The sequence below is a fragment of the Giraffa tippelskirchi genome, chromosome 11 (genome assembly GCF_054371585.1).
Source record: "Giraffa tippelskirchi isolate mGirTip1 chromosome 11, T2T-mGirTip1v1.2.pri, whole genome shotgun sequence".
Classification (NCBI taxonomy): domain Eukaryota; kingdom Metazoa; phylum Chordata; class Mammalia; order Artiodactyla; family Giraffidae; genus Giraffa; species Giraffa tippelskirchi.
The window spans coordinates 4,440,562-4,465,642 of NC_137285.1; the positions used below are offsets into that span (position 1 = coordinate 4,440,562).

General features: G+C 51.9%; 1 protein-coding gene and 1 long non-coding RNA gene across 5 annotated transcripts in view; one reads left to right on the forward strand and one right to left on the reverse strand.

The window, feature by feature from the left end:
• Positions 1-25,081, reverse strand: part of ZNRF3 (zinc and ring finger 3) — a 188,004-nt gene that overhangs the window by 8,210 nt on the left and 154,713 nt on the right. For all 4 annotated transcript variants that reach the window (XR_014069017.1, XM_081542783.1, XM_081542782.1 and 1 more), the window contains 4 exons: positions 4,085-4,159; positions 3,553-3,684; positions 2,116-2,226; positions 1,003-1,170 (listed from right to left, as the gene is read on the reverse strand). Coding sequence is in view for 3 of the 4 variants with exons in the window: in XM_081542783.1 (XP_081398909.1) it covers positions 1,003-1,170; positions 2,116-2,226; positions 3,553-3,684; positions 4,085-4,159 (486 nt within the window). In the remaining variant the exon portion in view is untranslated. The remainder of the gene's footprint in view (positions 1-1,002; positions 1,171-2,115; positions 2,227-3,552; positions 3,685-4,084; positions 4,160-25,081) is intronic.
• On the forward strand, positions 3,592-8,036 carry LOC145526627 (uncharacterized). Its single transcript, XR_014069037.1, has 2 exons — positions 3,592-5,852; positions 7,850-8,036. It is a non-coding gene; the product is annotated as an uncharacterized LOC145526627 (long non-coding RNA).

Sequence of the window (25,081 nt, forward strand, 5' to 3'; positions counted from 1 at the left end):
TTTGAAATTTTCAGAAAAAAAGCTAGATGGAAAAAGGAGACATCACATCCTTTGTCCTTACTTTCTTTCTTTTTGTTTGGCCATACCAACCTGGCTTGTGAGATCTTAAATCCCCAACCAGGGATCGAACCTGAGCCCCTGGCTGAAAAAGCACAGAGTCATAACAACTGGACCACCAGGGGAGTCCCCTCCCTCGTCTCTTTATAAGTAAAAATGGGTCTAATTCCACACAGCTTTTAGGAGAGGACTGCATGAAGCTGAGTTCCAGGGTTTTCAGATGAGCAATGCTAAAATTAAGTGTTGCTGTTTTTCTGTCACTAAGTCATGTCTGACTCTTCCCTATCTCTCAAAGTCCATTAAGTCAGTGATGCTATCCAACCCTCTCTGTTGCCCCCTTCTCCTCCTGCCCTCAATTTAATAAGTGTAACTTAATTAATTTAAATTTAATTAATTTAAGAAGCTCCCCCCCGCCCCCAGCCCCTTGTGGCTCAGCAGTAAAGAATCTGCCTGCCAATGCAGGAGACCTGGATTCGATCCCTGCGCGTCAGGAAGATCCCCTGGAGAAGGACATGGCAACCCACTCTAATATTCTTGCCTGGGAAATCCCATGGACAGCAGAGGAGCCTGGCGGGCTACAGTCCTTGGGTCACAAAGAGTCAGACACGACTGAGCAACTAACACTTTCACTTTCTTCAAATGTAAATGAACTGTAAATATTCCTAAAACCAGAGTTACATAGATTTCTGATCAACTTGTGTTCAGCCAGGTCCCCGGGAGAGAGGGTCTGTGCATGTGGCCACCGCCTTCCGGGGGGTGGAAGGCATCCTGTTGGAAGGTCTCAGGATGCCCCCTGGACACCTGGCAGGCTCAGCCCTCGTCCCACAAGGCTGTGGGGAAGGCCCGTGGGGCCTGTCCTTCCAGGTCCCAGCACGCCCTCTTCGGGCCAGTCCACCTCATCCTCTGCTCGTCCCCACCGGGACTGGGCCCCGCCCCCACCATTACCTCCCCATCGATGTACTTCTCCAGGCAGATGGCACAGTCAGACGTGGAGCTGCTGCTGAGCGTGTCCAGGGCCCCGCAGCTCCCCTCCCGGCGCCCCTTGCTCTTGGAGTTGAACTTCCTGGTTTCCATCTTCTCCAGGGCCTGCACGGCCAGCCTGTTCATGGAATTCTGCGCGGCAGAACATGGCCCATGTGAGGGTCTGGGTTGTGTTAGCAGCGGCGGTCACCCCCCGGGGGGCCACGGTCAGCCTAACGCTAGTCTCCATCTGGCCAGGACAGACTGCTGAGGAATCACTAAACATGGAGAGACTGCGGCCCAAGAGCACAGGTCTTCCAGACTCCCGAGTGTCCACCACACTGGCCTAAGCAGCAGAGCCGGCAGAGGTCTGCTTGAGTTATTTGGCCAACTCTGCTCTGGACTAAGGGCTTCTCCGTTCACTGAAGAATGTTCCGAGGGCCAATGAACAACGTGTGGGGGTGCTCGGCACTTGGCAGACTGCATGTGCTCGACAGACACCAGCTGCTGCTCTGTTGCTGACGGCCCACCCGACCCTCGGCGCTGTGTCTCTCCAGGGACATCACACTGCTACACCCCGAGAGTCTGGACTCCCGAGTGTCCCTCCCTTGCCCTCTGCCCCCAAACCCTTCCTTCCTGTGAGCACGCAGTGCTGTGTCAGCTGGGGCACTAGCGTGGCTCCTCTGTTCATTGAGAATCGCCTGGAGAGCTTGGTAGATGCAAATTCGGATGCAGCAGGTCTGGGGTGGGGCCTGAGACTCTGCGTGTCTCCCAAGCTCCCAGGTGATGCTGAGCCTGCTGGTCCCCTGATCATATCTGGGGAGCAAGACTCTCGGGCTCCATGTTAACATTCAAACATTTTTTTGGAAAAACCTGTGGCTGGAAACAGCCCCAGTGCTCGGCCCTTGTATCGAGAGGACCGGCCCTTTTGGAACAGAAACAACTCAGTGCTCTGAGCTCTGCTCTGGTTTTTCTCCGTCTTTGCTGGTTCTGGGCCAATAGGGAAGAGGCTGCAGTGTGGGGTCAGGACCCTGCCCTGGTCTGCACTGGCAACGGGGCCTCGGGGATGAAGGTGATGGGCCGCTCTGGGGCCATTACCTGACTGCGTCGCTGCTTCAGCTTGATTTTGACAAGGAGGATGAGGCAGACCAAGGAGACCACGACGAAGAAAGCCAGGAAAATCCCCATATCGAAGTACTCCGTGGGTTGCTGGAACAGAACGCAGACACAGTGAGTCACAGCGCTCTTCGGCCTGGGGATGGGCACATGGGCTGGGTCGGCTCTGGTCAGGGGAGGGATGGAGCCACTGGGCTGCGTTTCCCCTCCTTTGCGGGACACGCTGGGGCTTCTGCTAACAGGCGCACGGTGTGCTCTCTGGGCCCAGGGAGTGCCTGCAGTGCGGCCCAGGGAGGCCTGCCGGGGTCTTAGCCAGGCCTCCTAACAGCGGGGAGAACTCTGCTCACTGAGCCCGGCTCCCTGCGGAACAGCGCAGAGTTCGCCGTAACCAGTAGGAGAGGTCCTTCCAAATAAACACAAATATCACATTTATGGGACAAAGGAGTGAGTGTCATGTTTTGAGGGAACAGTGATTACTAACCGTGTAATTAATGGTTTACAACAACTCAGAAAATTGTATGCTGCTTCCACAAATATCAGCTTCCACTATAGTGAGTCATATTTACCAAAGCGCTCTTTTTTCCTTTAAAAAGCAGCCAGCAAGTCAGTTCTTCTGCAAACTCCCTCTAGTTTTAGTTCTTACCTTTCCCTCATGGCATACGGCCTCCTCAAACCTTACAGCCACCTGATCTGGGGCATGCATTTGGCTGGCCAGAGTGGAGTTTTGCTCACTGAACGCTACTAGCATCTGGGTATTTTTTGCGAAAGGATCCTCCTTTATGTGAATATTCCAATATTTGGGAAGAGGAAATAAACCATCTATGGGGCACCTGTCCCAGGTTCCTAGAATCTTGAGCCTGAGGTTGGGCAGAGGATGCCAGCAGCGTCACTTTAACACAACTAAGAGACGCCTAGAGGACAAAGCTATTCGTTAATCACCTGGAGGTCGTGAGCTCCGATCTCAGTTGAAAGCTTACTTTTCCAGAATCTAGTACAGGTTAGGGAGTTTTGGTAATGCACTTGCCCCACAGGAAGGAGGAAGCACAGGCCTTACCCTTTGAGTGAAGACCCACGGGAGGAGGGAGACCCAGGAAAAGCAGCTGAGGGGAGGGTGCCCTTCCCTTCAGTCCTCAGTCAGCCTTTCATGGGAGGATGGGCCAGAAGAGAAAAAAGGGCAGGAGATCACCCCCGGGGACGCCGGGTGGAAGAGACACCTGGTCACAAGTCATCTCTCTCTGGAAGGGCTTTTCAGATGCCCTCAAGTAGAACTGGTAACCTCTCCCTGGCCTCCGGGCTTACGTCTGCTCTAAACCTGCAGGTCCCTGGGGCGCATCAGCGTTTTAGATGGGAAAAAGCCGGAAGCAAAAAAAGGCCGAAACTTGAAGGGGCTGGTGGCGAAGGACCGTGGCGGAGGCTCACTCGAGGGGGGCGGTGCTGGATCCGTGCGCGCGCCACCTTCTGCTTGTTAACGATGTTCATCAGCTTGATGGCGTCTGCGCCCTTGACGTACACCACCGGCCTCTTGAGCGGGTCTTCTGAGCCCTGGTTCAGCTAAGCAAGGAGAGAAGGTGCTGCTTAGAAGACGTAATTACTTTCAAGAAGCTGGAGAGAGAGAAAGAAAGGCTGGAGGAAAAGAACAGGAAATTCCCTTTCGAAAATCCCCAAACACCAGCATCATAGGCTGGGGGCTCCCAGGCAGATGAAGCTGAGGATGCTGCCTGTTTTAGGATGAAGGGTCTTTGAAGATGCCTCCCAGCCCCCAGCTCCCTGGGTCTTAACCCCTCTCGACACACTTGCTTTGAAGGACGACGTCCAAACAGGGATCACTAATGAGGGCGGACGAGCCAAGGGCCCCGAAGACCCAGGTGGCATGACCATGAGAAGACAGGCCAAGTAAGGGAGGTGCTTCTCTCGGGGGCCCTGCAGCCTTGGCCTGGCCCCAGGAGCTTACCTGGTCAATAGCTTCTGGGTTTTCCGACACGTCGAAGATGACTGCAGTGGCTCCCCGCTGCACGGCTCGCTTGGCCTGGGAGAGTGAGAAAGAGCATGTAGGGACGGTTCCAAAAAGCTGACCTCGGAAGTCAGACCTGTATTCGAATGCAGAATCTGATGGTCACAAACTTACGTGACTGGGCAAGTTACTAACTTTCCTAAGCCTCAACGCAAGTGAAGTGAAACTCGCTTAGCCGTGTGCCACTCTTTGCGACCCCATGGGCTATATAGCCAATGGGATTCTCCAGGCCAGAATACTGGAGTGGGTAGCCTTTCCCTTTCCTTCCCCAGTGGATCTTCCCGACCCAGGAATCGAACTGAGGTCTCCCGAATTGCAGCGGATTCTTTACCAACTGAGCTGTCAGGGAAGCCCAAGCCTCAACTTGCCTGTTTTGTTTTTTTTTAAAAAGGAGGGGTTGGGGAGTGGGGTGGGGTTGGGTAGGCAACAGCGCCTTGTTCAGTTGAACCTGAGAACTAGATGAGTTAGAAATGGTGAAAATAAATAACTGGGTACTCAATTAACCTTTGTCTCCCTCTTCAGCCTAAGCCTTAACATCAGACTACAAACTGACAACCTGCCCCGTCAGCATAAAGGTATTGGTTTCAGTAATTTCTGCTATGAATGCAGGGCCACTGGCAACAAAAGCACATGCCTTTGGTCCTTCTCTTGTGGTCCTCCTTCTTCCCCGTGTCGTCCAGCCCTGCAGTTAGAAGAGCCTGTGAATATGTCCAAAGGAATCTCAGAACGGTCAGTTTTAATAACTGACATGAGCTGGAGACCTTTGGAGATGCGGCCGGGTGGGGGGGAAAGGCTATGAGAAATAATTGTAAATGGGGATTTAGAGCTGCTGGCTGCCAAACCTGGCCGCACATCAAAAACCACTTGGGGAAGTTTGTAAAGCAGATTTCCTGGCTCAGACCACAGAGCCTGATTCAGCAGGGCTGGAGTGAGGCCCAGGAAACTGAGTTCTGAAAGTTTTCTGAGGATTCAACCATTTGGGGAACTACTGATCAGAGATGAAAAGTTTCAGGAACAAATGAGAAGCGGAATTCTTTTTTGGGGGGTGTAAAGGATTCCTTTCCATCCTGGTGAACCTTCTAGTTTCATGTCCAGCTAAGGGAATGACAGGGTAGAAGCTGAGGAAGAATCAGACATAATCCTTGCTTTTAGGAACCTGAATCTTGTTAGGGAAGCAAGACTCCTCTAAAGGTGAGGGGTGGAGGGGGGGACCAAGACGAAAACCCTGTCTCCTGTAAGATGGACAGATGATGGCCAGTATTCAGAGGTCAAGAAAGCCTCTATGGGCCGGAGTGCTTGAGAAAGAACGAAAGCTGAATTCCTTCCATAGAAATAATCACTACATGGATACAGCACGGGAAAGCAACACTGAGCCTTAGACCGGAATGCGGCTAGGACAGTGCTCCATCCACCCACCAGAGGGCAGTCTTGCCCCACAGCTGCTACAACAAGCCAGCTCCCTGTACTTGGTACAAGCAGGACAGTGAACCCTTCCAGATGCAGCGAAGTCCTCCGCAACTTAACAAGCTCAGGCACCTGAGTGCTGTCCTTGTTCTGCTGAGGACCCCTTCCTGTTGGACTGAGATTCGCTGTACTTGGTCTGCTTTGCCGCTTGCCCGTCCCACCCTGGTTCCCCACTGGCTCGCCCCCATCAGGAGGAGCTCCTGGGTGCTGTCCCTGGCTCTGCCAGACAAGCTGCCGATGAGGGGTGAGTCACTCAGTCTCTTTCAGTCCCCAGCCTTAGTTTCCCCATTGGTAAAAGGCGGACAGAGCCTGTGTCGTGAGGACTAGTCTCGGCCACTCGCAGAGGCAACGGGCTGTCCAGAGCATTGCAGAAAGAGCTGCGATGGCTGTCACCTGCCTCCAGCGAGAGAGGATGCGATGGCCCTGTGAGGAAGTTTGGAGCCAGGTGGTGTTACTTGCCTCCATAAAGCTGTTTAGGGGCACAGACCCCTTTGCCTGAGGTCAGCAGGTCCTCGGGGGCCCCAGTAAGTGGGTGCCAGCCTTCTGTTCAGGGGGTGTGTGAGTCACTCAGTCGTGTCCACCTCTTTGCGACCCCATGGACTGTAGCTCACCAGGCTCCTCTGTCCATGGAATTCTCCAGGCAACAGTACTGGAGTGGGTTGCCATTCCCTTCTCGGGGGGGAGGGGGTGTCTTCCTGACCCAGGGATTGAACCCAGGTCTCCTGCATGGCAGGCAGATTCTTTAACAAGGAAGATCCTCCCTGCCTTGTTCATAAACTGGCTGCCAGTGAGGAAATACACAGGATCTCTCATTCCTTTACTGGCTTTCAGTCCCTGCACATCAGACAGCACTGGAGGGGACTGGGTGTGCAGCTCTGTCTTGCTTGGGAGCTTCAGTGGAGGGCGGGCCAGTCTCCTGGTTTCTCTCATGAAAACAGGTCAAGAACGTGGAGGTTAAATCCTGTTTATAGCTCGACTGCAGACACAACCAGGTTAATACACAGGGTCCAGGGCACCGATATTTTGTTTGAGAAAACAATCATTCTCACAGTTGGCTTACTTTAAAAATTAGGTTTAACGTAAGCTGCTGTTGAAGCAAGGCTGTATTTCCCGCACACAGGACTGGACACGAGGCAGGTCAGGATTACGTTCAGAACTCACTTGTCAGGAGCAGGCTTGGGATTAAAAATGTTGTTGTCGTTGTTTTTGGGTCTAACTCTTTGAGACCCCATGGACTGTAGCCCACCAGGCTCCTCTGTCCATGGGATTTCCCAGGCAAGAATACTGGAGTGGGTTGCCATTTCCTCCCCTAGGGGATCTTTCCGACCCAGGGATTGAACCTGTGTCTCCTGCTTCGCAGGCTGATTCTTTACCACTGAGCCACCTGAAAAGCCAGGGTTTAAAAATAGGCCATGAATGTAATGTTTTTGAGATTTGTCCAAGTTGTGCATATCAACAGTTTGCTTGCTTTTATTGTTGAGCTGTTTTCCGTTGTTTGAATATATCAGAATTTGTTTACTTGCTCACCTGATGATAAATATTTTGGTTGTTTCTAGTTTGGTACTATCATTAATAAAGATGCTTATGAACATGAAAAAAAATAGGCCATGAATGATCTACACTTTGAAAATGACACACTGGTCATACTATTCCCAAAGCAAATCAAAAAACACAGAATATACTTGGTCACACATTCCCCCTCACCCCAAATTTTCAGTTTAAAAATGGATGCTGTATCCTTAACGCGTATTCATGTGTTAGATCTTTCACGTCTTCTCCAGTCAAACTTGGGCCGGAAAGTTATTTCAAAGCCTCATCTTTATAAAGTCACACACCAATGTCCAAATTTCTCAAAATGAGGTTGTTTCAATGGACGTCTAGGAAAGACGCCTCCTGGTGGATGCTGCTAGATGGTCACTGTAGCTGGGCTTTAGCTGGAGAGGGCAGTTACCCCTGATCAGTGCACAGACTAGATTAAGAAGAAGAGCTTGAGAAGGGTGTGGGCAGCAGAAAGCAGGTGGGAAGACCTGGCCAGGCTTCCCAGAAGCAGCCGAAGGCCTGGCTTACTGACCTCTGCCCACCCTTCCCCTCGCCCCGCTCACACGGGTACGTTCCCACCCTTCATCACCGCCGCTGCTTCCACCAGGCCTGGACAAGTTGGCCCCAGCCAGCAGGTGACCACAAGCCCTGCAGCAGAATGTGGACTAAAAGGTTGTCAGAGTTCCTTATTTACCTTTCCAGGCCTGCTAGACCCGAGGCGACAACGTCCACAGCCACTGAGACAAGTCACAAAAGCACCAACATCTGCAGACTTACATCTTGCAAAGTACAAGACGTCAAGCTCTAGAGGACAGGATCTTACCTGACCGGCACTTACTGCAATGCAAGACCCCTGCGGTTATTCAATAAACACTTATTCTGAATGAGGGAAGTTTGTCTGGGACTGTGTGCTCGGGTTACTGCTCCCTGAACGTGGATTGTCGTCTTCCCCCAAGGAAGTACTTCTGTCGATATGACCGAGTCTTGAATTTCTGGATGTGTACTGGGCATTCTGCTAATGGTCCCATTACCACCTTGTGGGTGAAGAGACACACAGACCAGAGTCTGCTTGGGTTTCAATTAAATTCAAGAATTCCAATTAAATGCAGGGATGGACCTGGCACTTGCTCCAGAGTGTGCAGTTACACCCAGACTGGGTTTGGGGCCTGGTCCCAGCCCACAGCTGGGCTTCCCAGGTGGCTCAGTGGTAAAGAAGCCACCTGCCAATGCAGGAGCCACAGGAGATGCAGGTGTGATCCCTGGATCAGGAAGATCGCCTGAGGAGGGCATGGCAACCCACTCCAGTGTTCTTGCCTGGGACTAGCCCATGGACAGAGGAGCCTGGTGGGTACAGTCCATGGGGTCACAAAGAGACACGGCTGAGCACACACACAGAACCCCACCCTGTAGTTCCCCTGCAGAGCCCCTGGGAACAGACCGTTTCCCTGTTTCTTGGTCAAGCACTGGATGTGGGTCTCCAGTGCTTAAACTTTATTGTAGGGAAACTTTCAGGGGAATACAACCTGAATCTGAAATAACCCAAAAGATGGCCCACAATCTCTCCTCTGTCCCTCACGCCTGACCAGAGCATAAGCCAGGAAGCTGGACTGTTAGCACTGATACAAAGACTTGTGTCTTCAACCTCTTACAGGAAGTTCTGACATACGGGGGCTTCAAGCAGACTTTCTTTATTTGCGTCTATTGAATATAAGTCTGTGTTCTGGTTTTTTGGTTTTTTATTTTGCTCTTACCATAATCTTCCAACAAGTCATTTAAAATTTTTTGTTAATATCTTTAAGGCTATGATAGATCCCTTCAGATACCCTGCTCACTCATATCTTTTTGATATTTGGGCTATTTCAGTTTTTTTATTCTTATAGTTAACGCCATGTTGAATGAATCTTGGCTTACACTTCCAATTTTCCTAGGATGGAGGCCCAGGGCCAAAGAAAATGAAGATTATTAAGAATCTTTATAGAATCCACATAAGATTTTAATGCTCCTCCTTATAAACCCACTTGACTCTTAATTTATCTGCAGCAAGGACAAGATAGGATGACAAGAACAATAAAAGACAAATTTGGGTCAACAGATGTAACTTCTGGATAAAGTAGCACATTGGGGAGCTGGCTAGGAAGGAGGCTGGCAGTCTGAGAGTAAACCTCTGGGAGATACTTCACACGTGTAAAGACCTCCAGAGTGAACTATAATGAGTATTCAATCTTACCTAGCCTACTAATGCTTCAAGGTCAGGTTCATGTGTAAAGCCTCCCATGTAAGACTGGTAAGTGCTTCTCTTTAGTCAGAACCAGCTCTTACCCCTGAGTTCGAATACCTGTAAAGATTTCTCCTCTGCTACTTATCACTTTCTATGATGTATTTTCCCCTGCAAGGGTGACCATCTTTAGTATTTTTGCAGTTAATAAAAGTAACATGCTTGACATGAAAATACAAACATAACTCAGAAGTTGAAAGCAAAAAATAACCAACTTAGTACCTCCTCAAATCCCAGCTTTATAACGTAACAACAGTGTGGTTTATATCCTTCCATGTGTTTTTTTTATTCATGTATCAGCAGGCATAAAATGCATATGTATATAATACACTCACATATGAAAATATACTTAAAAATAAATTGGATGTATATAATCTGTTCTCAACTGTTTTCCCCCTTATCTCAACAATTTACTCAACAACGTTATATGCAGTGACACAGAAAAGCATTTTTCTTCTTACCAGCTACATACAGTCTTCCATTATATGGTGGACCGCCTCTCTGACAGGCATTTAGGGGCTCTCTGCATTTTCTCCATCAGGATCAGTGCTGTATGTATAGTCTTGTACTCACGTTCTGGTGGCATCCATTCCTTACATCGCTACACGTGGTCCTGCGGAGTCAGACGACGCTAATATCTCACATGTAATTGTCTTGGCTGGGTGCTAGGCTCACCTGCCCTGGGGTCTGTGGAGCCAGGAGGTACATCTGACTCGTGTCGGTGCCCGGAAAAGCCTAACAGAGCAGACTGCCCTGGGCGGGAGCAGCCCCTACTCGACAAATTCACATAGTAGACAGTGGCAGAGTTTAATTCTATTTGTGGTGCCATTTATGACTTTATTTGTTCGATGGTAGTAATTAACCAGTTACTGTGGGTGCTAGGCCAGGAGGACGCACACGGTGAGCAGGACGGTGGCCGCCCCGTCCTCACGGAGCGTCCGTTTCCCCAGCAGTGCTGGGGCAGGCCTCGCCGAAGAGCCTGGGGGAGTTGTAACGAAAGGTCTGAGTGTTCTGTTCCAAGTGCCAATGAGTAAGGAAATGACCTGCCTGGAGCCACTTATCCCACGTTCCTACAGTAGGTCTCGGGATGAGACACCATCCTGATCATCCTTTGAGAAACAGCACATGTGCTAAGGCTCCCAACTACCTGGCAGCCCCAGTTTTTTCGACACAGGACCCTTTCTGCAGCAACTTCTGTCCAAACCTTTCCTTCCACGGGAGAAGCTCTGGGACCCAAGGCTCTGTGCAAATGGCTGGCTCAGGTGACAGGAGTCTCACCGCCTAACTGCTCCCTGACTCTAACGCATGGTCGGAGGGTGAGGGATGGGCCAGAATCTACATTTCGATCTGGGAGACAATGTCTAAGGAATACACCCACTACAGCTTAAATGAGGTAGTCGCTGGTGTGAAAACACTCAATTAACAGTTGACCCTCGAATAATGCGGGGGTCAGGGCGCTGACCCTCTCTGCAGCCGAAGGGAAATCGCCACTGAACTTAAGAGTCACCCTCTGTATACTCGGCTCCTCAGTCTCCAAGGTTCCTCCATGTCCATGGTTCTGCATTCGCAGATTCAACCCCGTGGGTTATGCAGCGCTGGAGCACTGACCACTGAAAAAACCCGTGTCTAAGTGGACCCACGTTTCAAACCTGTGTTGCTCGCGGGTCAGCTGTATACAGTGCAACGTGACAACTACTTTAGAGGGCCAACCATGTGCCAGGCACCCCAGGAAGGAGCCAAGCGTGGACCTTCTAGAGGTGTCTGTCTCCACACACCTGCTGTTGCCCTGGGGGGGAAGAGGTCTCGGTTGGCAAGAAGCAGGGTAAGGGCGCTGAGGTCTCTCCCTTTCTTACTCAAGAGTGTTTACATGCAGCCCTCCTCCGACATACACAGCAGTATGACCCACGGTGGCAGAAACCACAGTCGTGGAGAATCCAAGATGGCACCAGAGGCCCAGGGCTTACTGCCCACGACCTGGCATCAGCTTCCTGCTTCAGCGGGGCCCCCAGAGTTCCTTCTGCAGCTGTTCCTGGGACAGAGCTCACTGTTCTGGCTCAGGCTGCTACAGGTGCATGCGCCTACCCTTGACGCAGTCCCGGCCTTCCTACAGCCAGGGCTCTCTCCGGAGGGAGGTGCCCAAGCATCCCCCAGGGGCCAGGCTGAACCACACCCCTTTGCCCTCACCCCTACGCTCAGCTGCTCACCAAGTTTTGCTGATTCCATCTTCCACATCCATTCATTGTTTTCCCATCCCCACTGCTGCCACCCTGTACAGGACACCACAGTTCTCACAACCACCTGCCCCCGGGGGCTCCTTAACCCACCCTGCCTGCCCTCACCACCCCCCACAGGGTCTCCATGCAGCACAAGAGGGCATTCTTTGAATCGCAGACCTGCCCTGCCCCACTCTCCCGAATGACTCTGTGATGCTCTTAGAATAAGACATGAGTTCTATTTAAAATGGAGAACCACCAAGGTCCTACAGTACAGCACAGGGAACTCTGTTCAATGTCACGCGGCAGCCTGGATGGGAAGGGAGTTTGGGGGAGAACGGATACACGTGTATGTATGGCTGAGTTTCTCTGCTGTCCACCTGAAGCAGCATGACATTGTTAATCGGCTATCCTCCAAAAAAACAGAATAGGATGTGACTCCTCTGGCTTGAGCCTGACGAGGTGGGGCTTCTAAGTTCCTTGCCCGCCTGCTGGGGAAACACACTGCCTCTCGCCCACAGCCAGCCGGGCCTCCTCTAACTCGCGTGGCCTCAGGTGTTCCTCGCTCCCCACCGCCTGGCCCGCCCGGTCCCACTGGAATAGCTCTTGTGACATCACACTGCTGTCAATGTTTACTTAAAGTGCCTCCCTCACTAGAGGGCAGCCAAGGCCTCAGACTTCTTTCCCGCTCCATTCCCAGAATCCAGCAAAGAGCCTGGCACAGGGTAAAATGGCCTAGAAACGTCTGTTGATTGACCTAAAAAGGATGAGCTTTTGCCCCGGGGGTTAGCATCAAACACGCCGGGCCCTGCTGTTCCAAGCACGGGCTGCAGCTCCCTCCAGGCCACCTGGTCTCCTGTTTCCTCTGACTCTTTCTGAGTTGCGGAAGGTTCATTCTCTACCAGATCTTCTCGGAAGTCAGGATCCTCTGCTGGGCAGATACTGGCGATTTGGTTTCTTACGAGCTGCGGCCACGTCTTCTTCTGCAGCACTTGCGGATGGGCCTTCTATTGGTGGTTGGTTCTAACTCGGGACTTACTCTCTCTGGGGAACCTCCACCCCAGTCCCTGAGAGTGGCTCTACCTCGCTGGGGATCTTTATGGGGCCCCAGGCCTCTTGTGAGCAGGTCTCTGATGTCAGGGCTCTCGTCACGTCTGCCCCTTCTACTCCCGGGAGGAACGCAAGCCTCCCTGACACCTCTCAGCAGAGGAGAGCTGAGCAAACCACCACCTCCAGGTATATCCATGGGCACAGATGGCAGGAGACGTGCATTTTCACTGTCCTCTTGTTGCTTAGGAAAACCTGGCTTTCCTTCCTCCTAGAAGACTGATGGGAGGAGCTGGCCTGCATGACACAGAGGGCAGTGTGTGGACACTGGCCTGCCCACCCGCCCTGCTGTCAAGATCCCAGAACTGGCGGCAGATTCCAAACCCCAGACTCAAACGTGCCCTTGAGCAGAGCCATGAGAGACCAAAAGTGCAGGCTTGCGAGGCTCGTCCACCTGAGGCCTGAACTGCCAGGCACGGTCCCTGCCAGCAACGCAGGGCCCCTAACAAGCCCTGCTAAGGCTGCCACGGGGGCAGGGCCTGCTCCTGTGGCCCAGGAGGGGCAGGGGCCTGTCCACACACAGAGACCACCAGCCAGACGACACTCTGCCTGATGCTCACCAGTCTCTCGGCTGGTCCCACCCCAGCACAAACAAGTCAGAGCTCCCCGGGTCCCTGCGTGCCCCTCCCTCTGGACACTGCTAAGTGGATTCTAAAGCTGCCCTCCTCACTTTTTCCCTTCCTCCTCCTCCCGTGTTCTCCGCTGAGTGACCACCCAGGCACGGGGCTCTTGGGCTTTCTGGTCCGCCGCTGCGCCCTGAAGCATGAGTCACCGCACGACAGGGGACACTCTTTGCCAGCCAAGGGGGCTTGCAAGGCCCGTCTCACCAAGCGCCCTGTTTTCCTACAGAAACCTTTCATTTCATAGGAAATGAGGTCACACACCGGCGCACATGGGTAACCGGTGAGAAAAGCCTGGTGCCAAGAAGGGGGCGGGCGTCAGAAGAAGTGGCCAGAAAAAAAAACAAAACGACCCTAACACTCTAACCAGGCAGGGGAATCACCTGCCGCTCCAGCGGGGGCGGGGGATCTGCAGGGGAGGGTTAGGAGGGAAAGGAGGTGGGGAGGGGCACAGAGCTTAAAAAAAATAACCTGGTTTCCTTTACAGATAGGGTAGTTACTAAACAAAACTTGCAGGGCATGTGTCTGGTTTACTGCCACGACTTGGAGACCCTAATCCACTGCCTAAAGGGAGACCAACGCAAAACAGCCCCAACCCAGTGAGGGGGTGGGTGTAGGGAAGTGGGGGTGTCGGGCGGCCAGGCGGGCTCACTTTCCGGGGCGGGAGGAGGCGGATGGGGGAGGCGGGTGGGTGGCGCGGCCCGGCCCGCTCCACCGGCTCCTGGCTCCAGGGCTTGGCTGCAGCCCGGCCTGACCTTCCAGGTTTCCCTGGCTGGAGATCAAAGCGCCGAAGCCACAAACACGGCTCAGAACTCTGAGGCCCCGCGGCCTCCCCCTTCCCCGTCCCTCCCCCTCGGCTTCCCCTCCCCCGACCCCTCCCCCCACCCCGTGGGGCCGCCTTCGGGGGGGCGGGGGGCGGGGGGCGGGGGGCGGGGGGGGGGCCCGGGCTCCCATCCGGCCTCCTCTGACCCCAGCCGGCCGCCCGCGCCCCTCCCACCCGGAGAAGGTATTTCTCGCCATAATTAAAGTCATTAAGCCCTCCCGGGGCTCGCGTCGGCTGCGGGTTCCGAGCTCCGGAACGAAGGTGATGCATTTTAAGTCCTAGTGAAGATTATGCTGATCTACTTAGGAGACATGTAGCAGCGAGAACTCAGCGGTTAAGTTGGTGGTTAAGGCTGCCTGCGTTTAAATAGTGTTATTTATTCTCAAAATATGCAGCAGCCCCACTTAATTTCTCCTAATTAAAGGAACCGGCAGGAGAGGCTGGGGGCCGCGGCCGTGTCACGGCGCCATCACCAGGTTGGTGCCCTTCACGAGCAGAAAACACTGGCTCTCGAACGGAAATGCGTTTCCCTAGATCTTAATCTTAAACAGAGACATTTAGACCAGTTCCAAGAAACACAACGATCCTCTTTGTTTTAACACCTTGACGAGCAGCACCCAAACCCAGGAAGCTGTCCACGCCCTCCTGCGCCTTCGCGCTGCCGGGTCAAGAGGTGTTGGGGGCCCGAGGAGGGGGGAACCTCCGCAGGTTGGGTTGTTGCTCGGGAGATGTCCGTGCCTGCGACAGAAACTTCTCGAAGGACTTGTTAGCTGCTATCTCGGGTTGATGAGTTTCCAGAAGCCCCACTTCAGGCCGGATCTTATAAAGTCAGCAACTAGGAACTTCAAAAAGGACCACCCCCTTCTCTGCATATGGCAGCTAAGGCTTGTTTAATATAAACAAGTGTTAATTAGGTGGCGGGATCGGGCTTAACAACAACAGTGCCTGCAGAGTCTGAAGACCCGACAGGCTCCCTTCCACTAGGAGAGCAAAGGCCGGGCTCCTCGAGGAGAGAACCACCAAGCCTGGCGGACTTGCTTCTCAACCTTGGCAAGTCATGGGGTGCGGGGCAGCCGGCAGGCCTGTGCCCCTGCCCTGGAGATGCCTATTTCATCTGTTCAGAAGGGAGTCCCCCCCCACTGCAGGATTTTTCTGAGTTTCTCAGTCAGTTTTAAAATTTAGACAGGGCTGAGGTACCACTGAGTCAGGAGCTGCAGGAAGCCTCTGGGGTGCCTGTCAGAGGCACATTCCCAGGCTTTTCCTGGTTCAACCGGACTCAGATAGGTCCAGAAGCTAGGTAACTAGCATCCCAAACAAAACTGCTGATGAAGCAGAGGAATTCCTGAATCAGGTGGCAAAATGAAAACAAAAACAAAAAAACAACCCTAGGATAGTCTGATTATATGTTTTCTTATTTTTATTAAGAGGAAGGGAATCTGGATGAAAGAATTTCTGCACGCCCCAAGCAGGCTTGTTCTTCACATCTGTGGAGTTTGGGGGGAAACGAACAAACCTTTAAATAAAATAAATGCTACCGTCTATCTTGAGGGCTTCCCAGGTGGCTCAGTGGTAAAGAAATCTGCCTGCCAGTGCAGGAGAAGCAGGAGACTCGGGTTCGACCCCTGGGTTGGGAAGACCCCTTGAAGGAGTAAATGGCAACCCACTCCAGTATTCTTGTCTAGAGAATTCCACGGACAGAGGAGCCTGGTGGGCTACAGGCCATGCACAGAGTTGGAGACGACTGAGCACACACACATACGCATACATATCTTGACATATATACCTTCATAGAGACTTGAAAGGTCAGGTTCTAACTGAAATTTCTCCAACTCCTTGGAGTTCACTGTCGGAATGTTTCGGTGTGGAGAAAGCTGACTCCAGGATCACCCTGCATTTGGGGCGGGGGGAGCTTGTGCACATGCAAGGGGTGACCCCAGCCTTGAGGCCAAAGTCCACCCACCCTCCTTGGGAAGAGGGCTGTGCTGCCAGGGTACCCTGTCTTCAGGAGGAGGGTTCTGCAGGAGAGGATTGCAAGGTCCTGGAAGCCAGCACAGGGCCATCTTGGGGGAGATCTGGGGATCCTGGAAACAATTTAGAGGGGGACTTCCTCTTGGATTGTCTTCGAGTGGCCAGAAGCTGTAGAAGCTGGGCCTCCCCTACCTGGTCTTGGGACATGACTGCCCCAGAGCATCAGACCTAGAGAGGGAAAGTAACCTGTTACGTAAGAGCGAGGCAACGAGTGCTTTCAAACAGACTGAACCTGCACAGCACGTCTGCAGGTGAGGTGGGGCTCGTTCCCAGGTTAGAGCTGGACGGCCAGTGGTTACATAACACAGCCGTGGTATCGTGGGGAGCTGAGAATGTGACGTCAGCCTCTCTCCATAATCTGAGGCTAGAGAAATACTCATGGTATCCTAGGGGTTTCCAAAAATCAAGCCTGATGGAGATGCGTGCACAAGTTAAGACGTGAATGGCAGTCCATTAATAGTTTAGGTGTGTGCACACTCAGTTGTGTCCAACTCTTTGCAACCCCACGGATTGTACCCTGCCAGCCTCCTCTGTTCATGGAATTTCCTAGGCAAGAATAGTGGAGTGGGTTGCCATTGCCTCCTCCAGGGGATCTTCCCAACCCAGGGATCAAACCTGCATCTCTTGTGTCTCCTGCATTGGTAGGCATAAGCCACTGGGGAAGCCCCACCCATAAATACCTTATGTAAGTATTCTATTTCCCAGCCCCACAATGAAGTTCCAGATATCTCTTATCCTAACCCAGCTGGACTCCGCCTGTCTTTAAAACTCCCTTTACAAATGCCATGCAGCTCACACAGCTGACATGAAGTAGGGTAGCAGGGTGGAACGTCCTGCTTTTGTACAGGTTAGCGGCTTTGAAAGCTCATGACTGTCTCAGTCAGAAGCCATTCATTCAGGAGGTAGGTCCACTGCTGTTTAGGCAGTGCAGGCTCACAAACAGTACACCCTCACGGTGTATACTTCTTAAGGATCTACCGAGCTTGTTTCACATCGGTCCTCCCTGTGTACCCTTACTGTCGTGATTCCTTGTATCTGTGACTTGTATTAGAATTTGAGTGATATCGTTTCATTGTCCCTTAACTTTACACCAAAGTCACTTATAGCAACAACAGAGCCACACCTCTCCCCCCACCCACCTTGGGCAGAGTTGCCAGGTGCCCCTCAGCCCGGGGAGAGGTTTGATGACACCCTCCCAACCACGGTGGCCCTGAGGAAGAACAGTAGCTAGAAGGTGACTTGTGAATGGGTGGCTGACCTGGGTTCTTTTTAGCACTGCTGGTGTTTAAAAAAAAAAAAATCCGGCTCACCTCCCCAGCTCTGACTGTGAGCACCTACACAATGGGGATGATGCTAACAGAGGAGATGAGAAGTGCCTGGCATGTGGTAAGCACTTTGGCACCATCTCCATCTCGATGCAGTACATATGGTGGAGTGTCTCCTTGGGGCCCCCGGCCCTCCCCGTGACCGCTTGTGTGCAGGCTTCCTCCCTCTCCAGGTCCCTCCTGCAGGCCCAGTTCCCACACAGAGCAGCAGGCACTCTGCTGGACTCACAGGGACTGTACCTGTGGAAGGTTCTGGAAGTCAGCGTGACTGTGCTGCACACCGTGGACACACAGGAACCTCACAGTTTAGGCACAGAACCAGAAGAAGGTGGTCAGTAACACATCTGCACGTTCTGGGAGCCTCTTAAAAACACGGGGTGGCGGCAGGCCCTACCCTGGAGACTGGGGGCCCAGGGCGGGAGGTGGAGCCCGCCCCTGTAGGGCTGAAGGCTCCCTGGGTTGATCCTTGGGCACAGCTGAGAGCTGGACCGCCAGACTGAGACCCTGAGGAGGTCAGAGGACAGGGCGGTGGGAGTGTGCTTCTCAGCCCTAGCTCATCCATCCCTTGTCCACAGCCAACCTCCTGACCCCAGCCCCGGTCCCAGGACAGCCAGATTCCTTTCTCAGGAGGGCTCTTTGGTTTCTAGAAGCCCACTTAGGCTGCTATAACTCAGACCTAAGGAAAGCGCTCAGAAAAATGTGCTTCAAGGCAATAAATAATTGCGCTTCTTTCAATGTCTGGCTGAGGAAATGATATGTACCCCACTCCCCCACCGAGCAGGAGGCTCAGAGTCAAAGGTCAAAGGTCTAGGGGGCAGTCACTATCCCAGGCATCCTCCGGCAGGGTACCTGGGACCCTGCAGGCAGCAAATGTGGCAAGGCCCTCATGCAGAGGGGAGGGGCTGTGGGCACAGAGCAACTCCCTACCCCGTAAGGGGCAAGCTTTGGGGTTCGCTGCAGAGGATCTCCCGGGGCCCAGGGGCCTGCACACCCTGACTGGACAGAGCAACAGAATGCGAGTTCCAGAAGAGTCTTCTGTGATAATAGGATGATGAAAATTCAAGACGACGAGAATCTCAACGATTCCGTTTCCAAAGTCCCGTTTTTCTTCACAAGACCCACGCTTTCTTGAACAAAGTCTTCAAGCACACCCTGAGCCGAGTTTAGCCGAGTCACAGAACTGGGATCCCACCTGCCCACCTCACATCCACTTCTCTGCGGGAAGTCAGGACAGCTGTGCCGTTGGGAGCACTTCTGGGGTCGGGGACTGGGGGTGTGGAGAGGGATGCTGGCGAGAGCAGCTGAGATCGTGGGGCACGCTAGAAAACATAATGGGAGTTCGTTCAGCCCAGAAAGGCCACATTCTAGTCTCTAATTCAAAGAACAAGCCTTATAAGCCCACCTCTACAGACCAGCAAGCTGAAGGCCATATGGGAAGAAAACACGAGTTTTCTTCCCCCCAATGCATTCCAGGCCCAGCGCTCAATAAACAGTCACCACAATGGTGGTGGTGATGGAAGGGGGAGGGAGACAAGCTGAGCAGGCACCGAGCAGGCCTTCCTCAGGCTGCGAACAGACCTGAGCTGGAGGAGAAAGAGGTTCCTGTGCATCCCTACCTGGCATCAGGGTGGCGGCAGCGGTTACTTCCTGGGTCCACAGTCCTGTCCTGCCCGCTGCCTGGGCTGCAGTCGGGGGTGATCACCCGCCTGTGCAGAGCTGGCAGTGTCCTGACTACAGAGGGAGCTGGACCAACAGGGGAAACAAGTGGATCGAAAGCCCAACCATGTGGGACCACCACCTTGAGGGATGCTCCAAACAGGTGTGGGACAGAGGAGCTGGCATGGGGGGTGGTGTGTGCTGCGGGCTCGAGTGGTTGGGAAGGGCTTTGGCAGCCAAGCTGCCCAAATGAAGAGGAAGGCAAGGCTGGCCGGGAGCTGGACACGTGAGGTGCTGGCTGAGGCTGAAGACCTTGCAGACACAATCAACTCCTATGAAGGGAAGAGGCGATGCTCTGTAATTCTCTGTAATTCGATGGTGATTACACATCATGGTCCCCTCCCAAGGCCACCATGTAAATACTGACTACTACTTTGTTGCTGTTTATTCACTCAGTCGTGTCTGACTCTTTGCAACCCCATGGACTGTAGCCCCGCCAGGCTCCTCTGTCCTTGGGATTTCCTAGGCAAGAATACTGGAGTGGGTTGCCATTTCCTCCTCCAGGGGATCTTCCTGACCCAGGGATCAAACCTGCATCTCCTGCACTGGCAGGTGCAGTCTTTACCAGTGAGCATCGGGGAAGCTTGACTACTGCTTACCAACTCTCTTTTTCGCTCAGTAGCAGGCAGCAGGCCCACAGGTTAGTTTCCAGCACACAGCGTCCAAGAGCCCCTATGGTTTACTGACATTTTTGGATCACTAACTGAAATTGTATTTTTTTCTGGGAGGGGTGCCCTGACCCCTACACAAGGCTCAGTTTGCTTGCTCTGTGCTTACAGGCAAATGTGTAATTCTGACGGTCTTCCCCAGGAGTTATTTACATAATACGTATTTCTCGAGTGCCTATCATGATGGTACAGTCATATGCTGAGCAGGTCCAGTCCTAAAAGATTTAGTCCCTATTAGCTCGGAGCTTCAGCAGTCACACTGGGGGCCCTGTATGCACAGCAAGAAATACTCCTTGAATGAAGGAAAAACGGGAAAGGGGGGAAATAGGAGGAAGAAAGGTGCCTGCTGACAGGGCCCACGTGTCTCCACTTACGGCAGACCTCAACTCATCATCCCGTGCAGGGCATACTGCCTTGCAACCCTCACTCAGCAGATACTAAAACATCTCTTCGGTGTGAACACGCATAGCCAACAACAAATACATGGGCAATTATTGCTTCAAGAAGGCAGATTGATTTTAAAGTGTAGTTTGATGGCCTTTAACTGTGCCAAAAATTGAAAAAAAAAACACAACAGTTAATGACTTTGCAAGTCGTTTATAATGAAAGAGACCAAAGGGACTGTGAACCACAGAAGGTGGGGTTGGGCTGGATCGCTTCCTTTGGTCAATAATGGGCCAATGACTGTGTCATTAAGAAAAGGACTTCTTGCAAAGGAACAGCTTAATCCCAGGAAAAGGAAAGAGTAAAAAGGTTACATTAAGGGAATCAGGGATAATCTCTATCAATTACCCAGAGCCTTTCCTGTTGGGGAAGTCTCAAAAGAAGAACAGGAAAAGAGCTGGGTCGCGATCCAGGTGCTTTCGCTTTGTTTCACGATCCGAGAGCTTGGCGGGCTGGCTTGTGGTAGCTAAGTGGAGAGGGCTGAAACTACCAGTGGGCGTGGGGTGGGGTGCGGTGGGTGTGTGTTCAGTCATGTCCCACTCTGCGACCCCATGGGCTCCTCTGATGGGATCCTCCAGGCAAGAACACTGGAGTGGGTGCCATGCTGTCCTCCAGGGACAGCTGTGCCTCCCTTCCCGACCAGGGATCGGGAACCTTCGTCTCCTACACTGGCAGGCGCTTTCTTTACCACTGCGCCATCTGGGAAGCCTATGTAACCCACCCCCCCACCCCATCCCTGAAAACAAGCAGGTGATTGCAGAATATGCCAGGGTTGGTTCAGGAGGCACCCCACCATCAGGCAGGCAATGGGGGACTGGCTGGCATCGTTTTGAAGCTAAACAAGTCAAACTGCGTTCCCCTGTGGAAGGCTGGCCTTTTGGAAGGACCAGTGAGCCAGATCCAGAAGAGAGGGTGAGCCTGCTTCTCCAGGGCGCCAACGTGGCCCAGCGAGGAGCCGCCGTGGTCCTCAGGCAGAGGGACAAAGGAGGCCTCTGAGGCAACACTGACCTCCTCGACTATGGTCCATCTGAATCAATTAAGTGCCTCTCGGTCCTGGAACAGGATTAAAGAGCACCTAGCCCCACATCCCAGATTTGCAGAGGATGCGGTGACTTCCCGAGGTCAGAGCACGCTGGCAGCGGGGGAGGGCGTTCAACTCACATCCTGTCGGCCCTGCCCCCCACTTCTCTGTGGTCCATTATGTTGTGTCATGTCTGAGCTTTCCTTTTGGGAGAAAATCAACACTCAGGGGCGTCCAGTGGTAGTTTTCCAAAAATAGCTGAAAGATATATTTAACCGGTACCTATGCATAAGAACATAAGTATTTTGCATATTATTTTAAGCAGTCATTTACTAGAACATTCCTACACTAAGAGGTCTGAAACCAAACATTTAAGGAAAGAGCTGTTAAAAAAAAACTGATCTGTGCAAGGAAGATGGTGAACTGTAATGAACTCGATAGCAGACAGGTGTATGTTAGCCTTAAAAGGAGACGGAGTCTTGAAAAGAAGTGTCAATTCAAATAATTTCTAGTGAATTGAGTTCACTATTAAAAAAACCCTAAAGTGAGTACTTTTGAAACAACACAGGGGTCCCCTCATTTCCGCCCCATATACTGAGTTTGCTTCTACTGGGCATTTGCGTAGCTCAAACTTAGAAATATAAAAGAGAGCTGACTGAAGTCCAAGCTTCTCTCAGAGCGCCCAGAGCCTGCTCTTCTGCCAGCCACACCATCAGAAAGCCCGGAGGCCCCTCGTCATGAGAACACGAAGATGGGCTACGTTCAGATTCGACCGTGGGCAGGGATGAGCCAAGACTCACAAGTACTGGGTTCCCCAAGCCCCGCAGCCCGACTTCAGTTTGAGCCTCCGAGGGAAAGGGTGCCCAGGATCAGGGTCTGACTGTCAGGAGGAGCTCAGGTTTGGGGGTCGCGTTAACTGCTAACAGATGAAGTTATAGATTAACTCATCGCTGGCATTAGTTGGTTAATGTACAATTTGGTAGGTAACTTCAGTAGTCCTGGGCCAAGTTCAGAGGGAAAAAAAAAAAGAGCAGTGTTCCCTTTTCTCATTTGAAATTTTAAAAGGAATAAACTGCTGATACAATCAACACGGATGAATCTCAAAGTATGCTAACTATGCTGAGTGAAAGAAGTCAGATTAAAGAGTACATATTATATGATTTTATTCACACAGAGTCAAAATAATCTACAGAGGAGAAAGCAAATAATGGTTGTCTGGGGACTGGCAAGGGACAGAGAGAGAGGGGGCAGGGAAGGGTTTCAAAGAGGCAAGAGGGAACTTTTTGGAGCGATAGAAAGTCCGTATCTTAACTCTGGTCCTAGTTTCACGTATGTGTGTGTGTATCGCAGGGGGGTAAAAACTTATCAAATTGTACACTTCAAATATGTACTGTCTATTATGTCTATTATACATCAATAAAGAACTTAGAGGTGGGGGAGGGGCAGGGAGAATCTGGAAACATTCTTTCCCCATTATTGCTCTTAACTGCTTAAAAGCAAAATTTTTATGACACAGATAGCTTTCGTCATGTGAATGCTGTTAGCAGTAGTTGATATAGGAAAATTCTAAAGCTGGTTTTAAAAATTATCCACACGGAGCAAGATTAAGACCTCCTTCTGATATGTCACATCCCAACATTCTAAAACCAATCCACTCTCGGTGAATCTGGATGAATGGGAAAGCTGGGCTGGCAGTCCTGAGCCCGCAGGCCCCCCAGGTCAGTAGGTAGGAGAGAAGATCACGTGTGCGGGGGGGTGATCAGAACTTGGGGGTGGAGGGGATGGGAGGTGGCGAGTGTCCCTGTGCACTTGCTGCAGCTGCCCACAGTCCTGGGAGTCTAGTGGCCTGAGCGATTCTTTAAAAATTGATAAGGCAGATAAGAATGCACTTGCCAGTGCAGGGGACACGAGGTTCCATACGTCATCGGGGAAGATTCCACGTGCTGCGGGCAGATAAAGCCTGTGCAGCACAGCTGCTGAGCCTGCACCCTGGAGCCTCTGCTCCACAACAAGAGAAGCCCGAGAACCACAACGAAGAGCAGCGCCCCCACCCCCACACTCACCACGATTAGAGAAAGCCTGCTCACAGCAACGAAGACCCAAGCACAGCCGAAAATAAACTGTTATTTTTTCCAATTCTGGACTCTATGACTTCCTAAATGGGTGCTCGTGAATTCGTTGTTTCTCTCTGACACGCAGGCTCCCCGCCTGGGGAGAAGTGAGCCAGCGATAGGGCTCTGTAAGGTTGTTCGGGGGATCAGACAGTTCATGGGTGCAGAGTGCATGGCACAGTGTGAGCACCCTGAAGGCACCAAGGAATGGCAGCTAGGGTCTAGTCTCAAACGAGTCATGGTGCTAACAAGTGTTGATTGGTACCAATCAGACAGTGCTGCTTTGAGAGAAAGGAATTCGAGTTTGAGTTTTGAACCGGGTATGTCCATGTGTTTAGGAGTTGCTTTAGCTTGCTGTCACGAATACGAGCAGCACTGGTTTTCCCTTGCCGTCATGAATACGAGTGGCACTGGCTTTCCCCTGTGCCACCTTTAGCTTTCGTCTGGAGCAGAACCGAAATAGTCTCCTCCACAGTTAGGTGAGTCGTCAGAATTTCAAGTGCTTCACCGTGATCTCCCATCCTTCCTGGGTCAATTACGAGTTACATGGTTGACCCAAAGCATCAAATAGCTCCTCTGGCCAAGTGTTAACAAGAAATTCACACCTGTCAAGGGAGACAGAAAAGAAAATCCGGCCACAATACTCTGTGGCTCTTCCCATCAGGAGGTGGAGTTGAATTCTACAGCCCTTGGGCTTGAGCTTGGTCCTGGCGCTGGTTTTGACCAATGGTTGGTTAGCACATATGATGCCTGCAGAGGCTCGCTAAGTGCCTGTGCATTGGGCTGGCTCTCTTCTGCTGCTGGGAACCCTGAGATGACCACGTGAAGGAGCCTGGGCCAGCGTCCTGGCTGATGAAGACTGTTTGTGGGGCAAAGCACTGCTCTCCTAGTTTATCTAGAATATAGGGACCAGACCATCCTCTCTAGGCAAGCATTTCTCTCCCATTTCAAGTCTCTTGGATGAAAAAGGGTTGCAGAGGTGGCTGTGTGCACCACTGGGCATGCTCCTTAGAACATGGGGAGCTTTGCCCAGAGGGACATTTCTCCAGCTGAAGTCATGTTGCTTGAGATACTGCACCCTGCCCACCCCCCATCCCACCCCTCACTGCTCCCCAACATAAGCTGCTCTCAGCCGGGTCAAGTTCTTTAAATCAGAATATGAAGAGTCTTATTTGAAACTCTTTGGTTAATCAGTAATCACTTAAACGCTAAGAGGTCACTCGCATAAAAGGAACAAATACGCTTCTGTTCCCACCACCTCTAACAGGTAATTTGCAAAAATCCCTAAATTCAAGCTTTACCTCAAGTCTCACTAAATTAACCCTTGAATTTAAGTCCCTTAAATTAACCTTCATTGAACAAGTGAAAGGATAGCCTCATTCAGCCTTTTCCTACTATAATTATTCAGTGTTAGCAAGACTTTACTTAGTAGAACAAAGGAAGTGGGTTCTAGTGTAACTTTTTATTTGCAAGAGCGCCCATTCCTTGCTCTGGCAAAGCCTTGCTTCTCATTCACTTTTTTTCAAAGAGAAAGTTCTCTAGCTCATTACAGCCTATGTCCACACTTGCGTCTACCTTGGGTG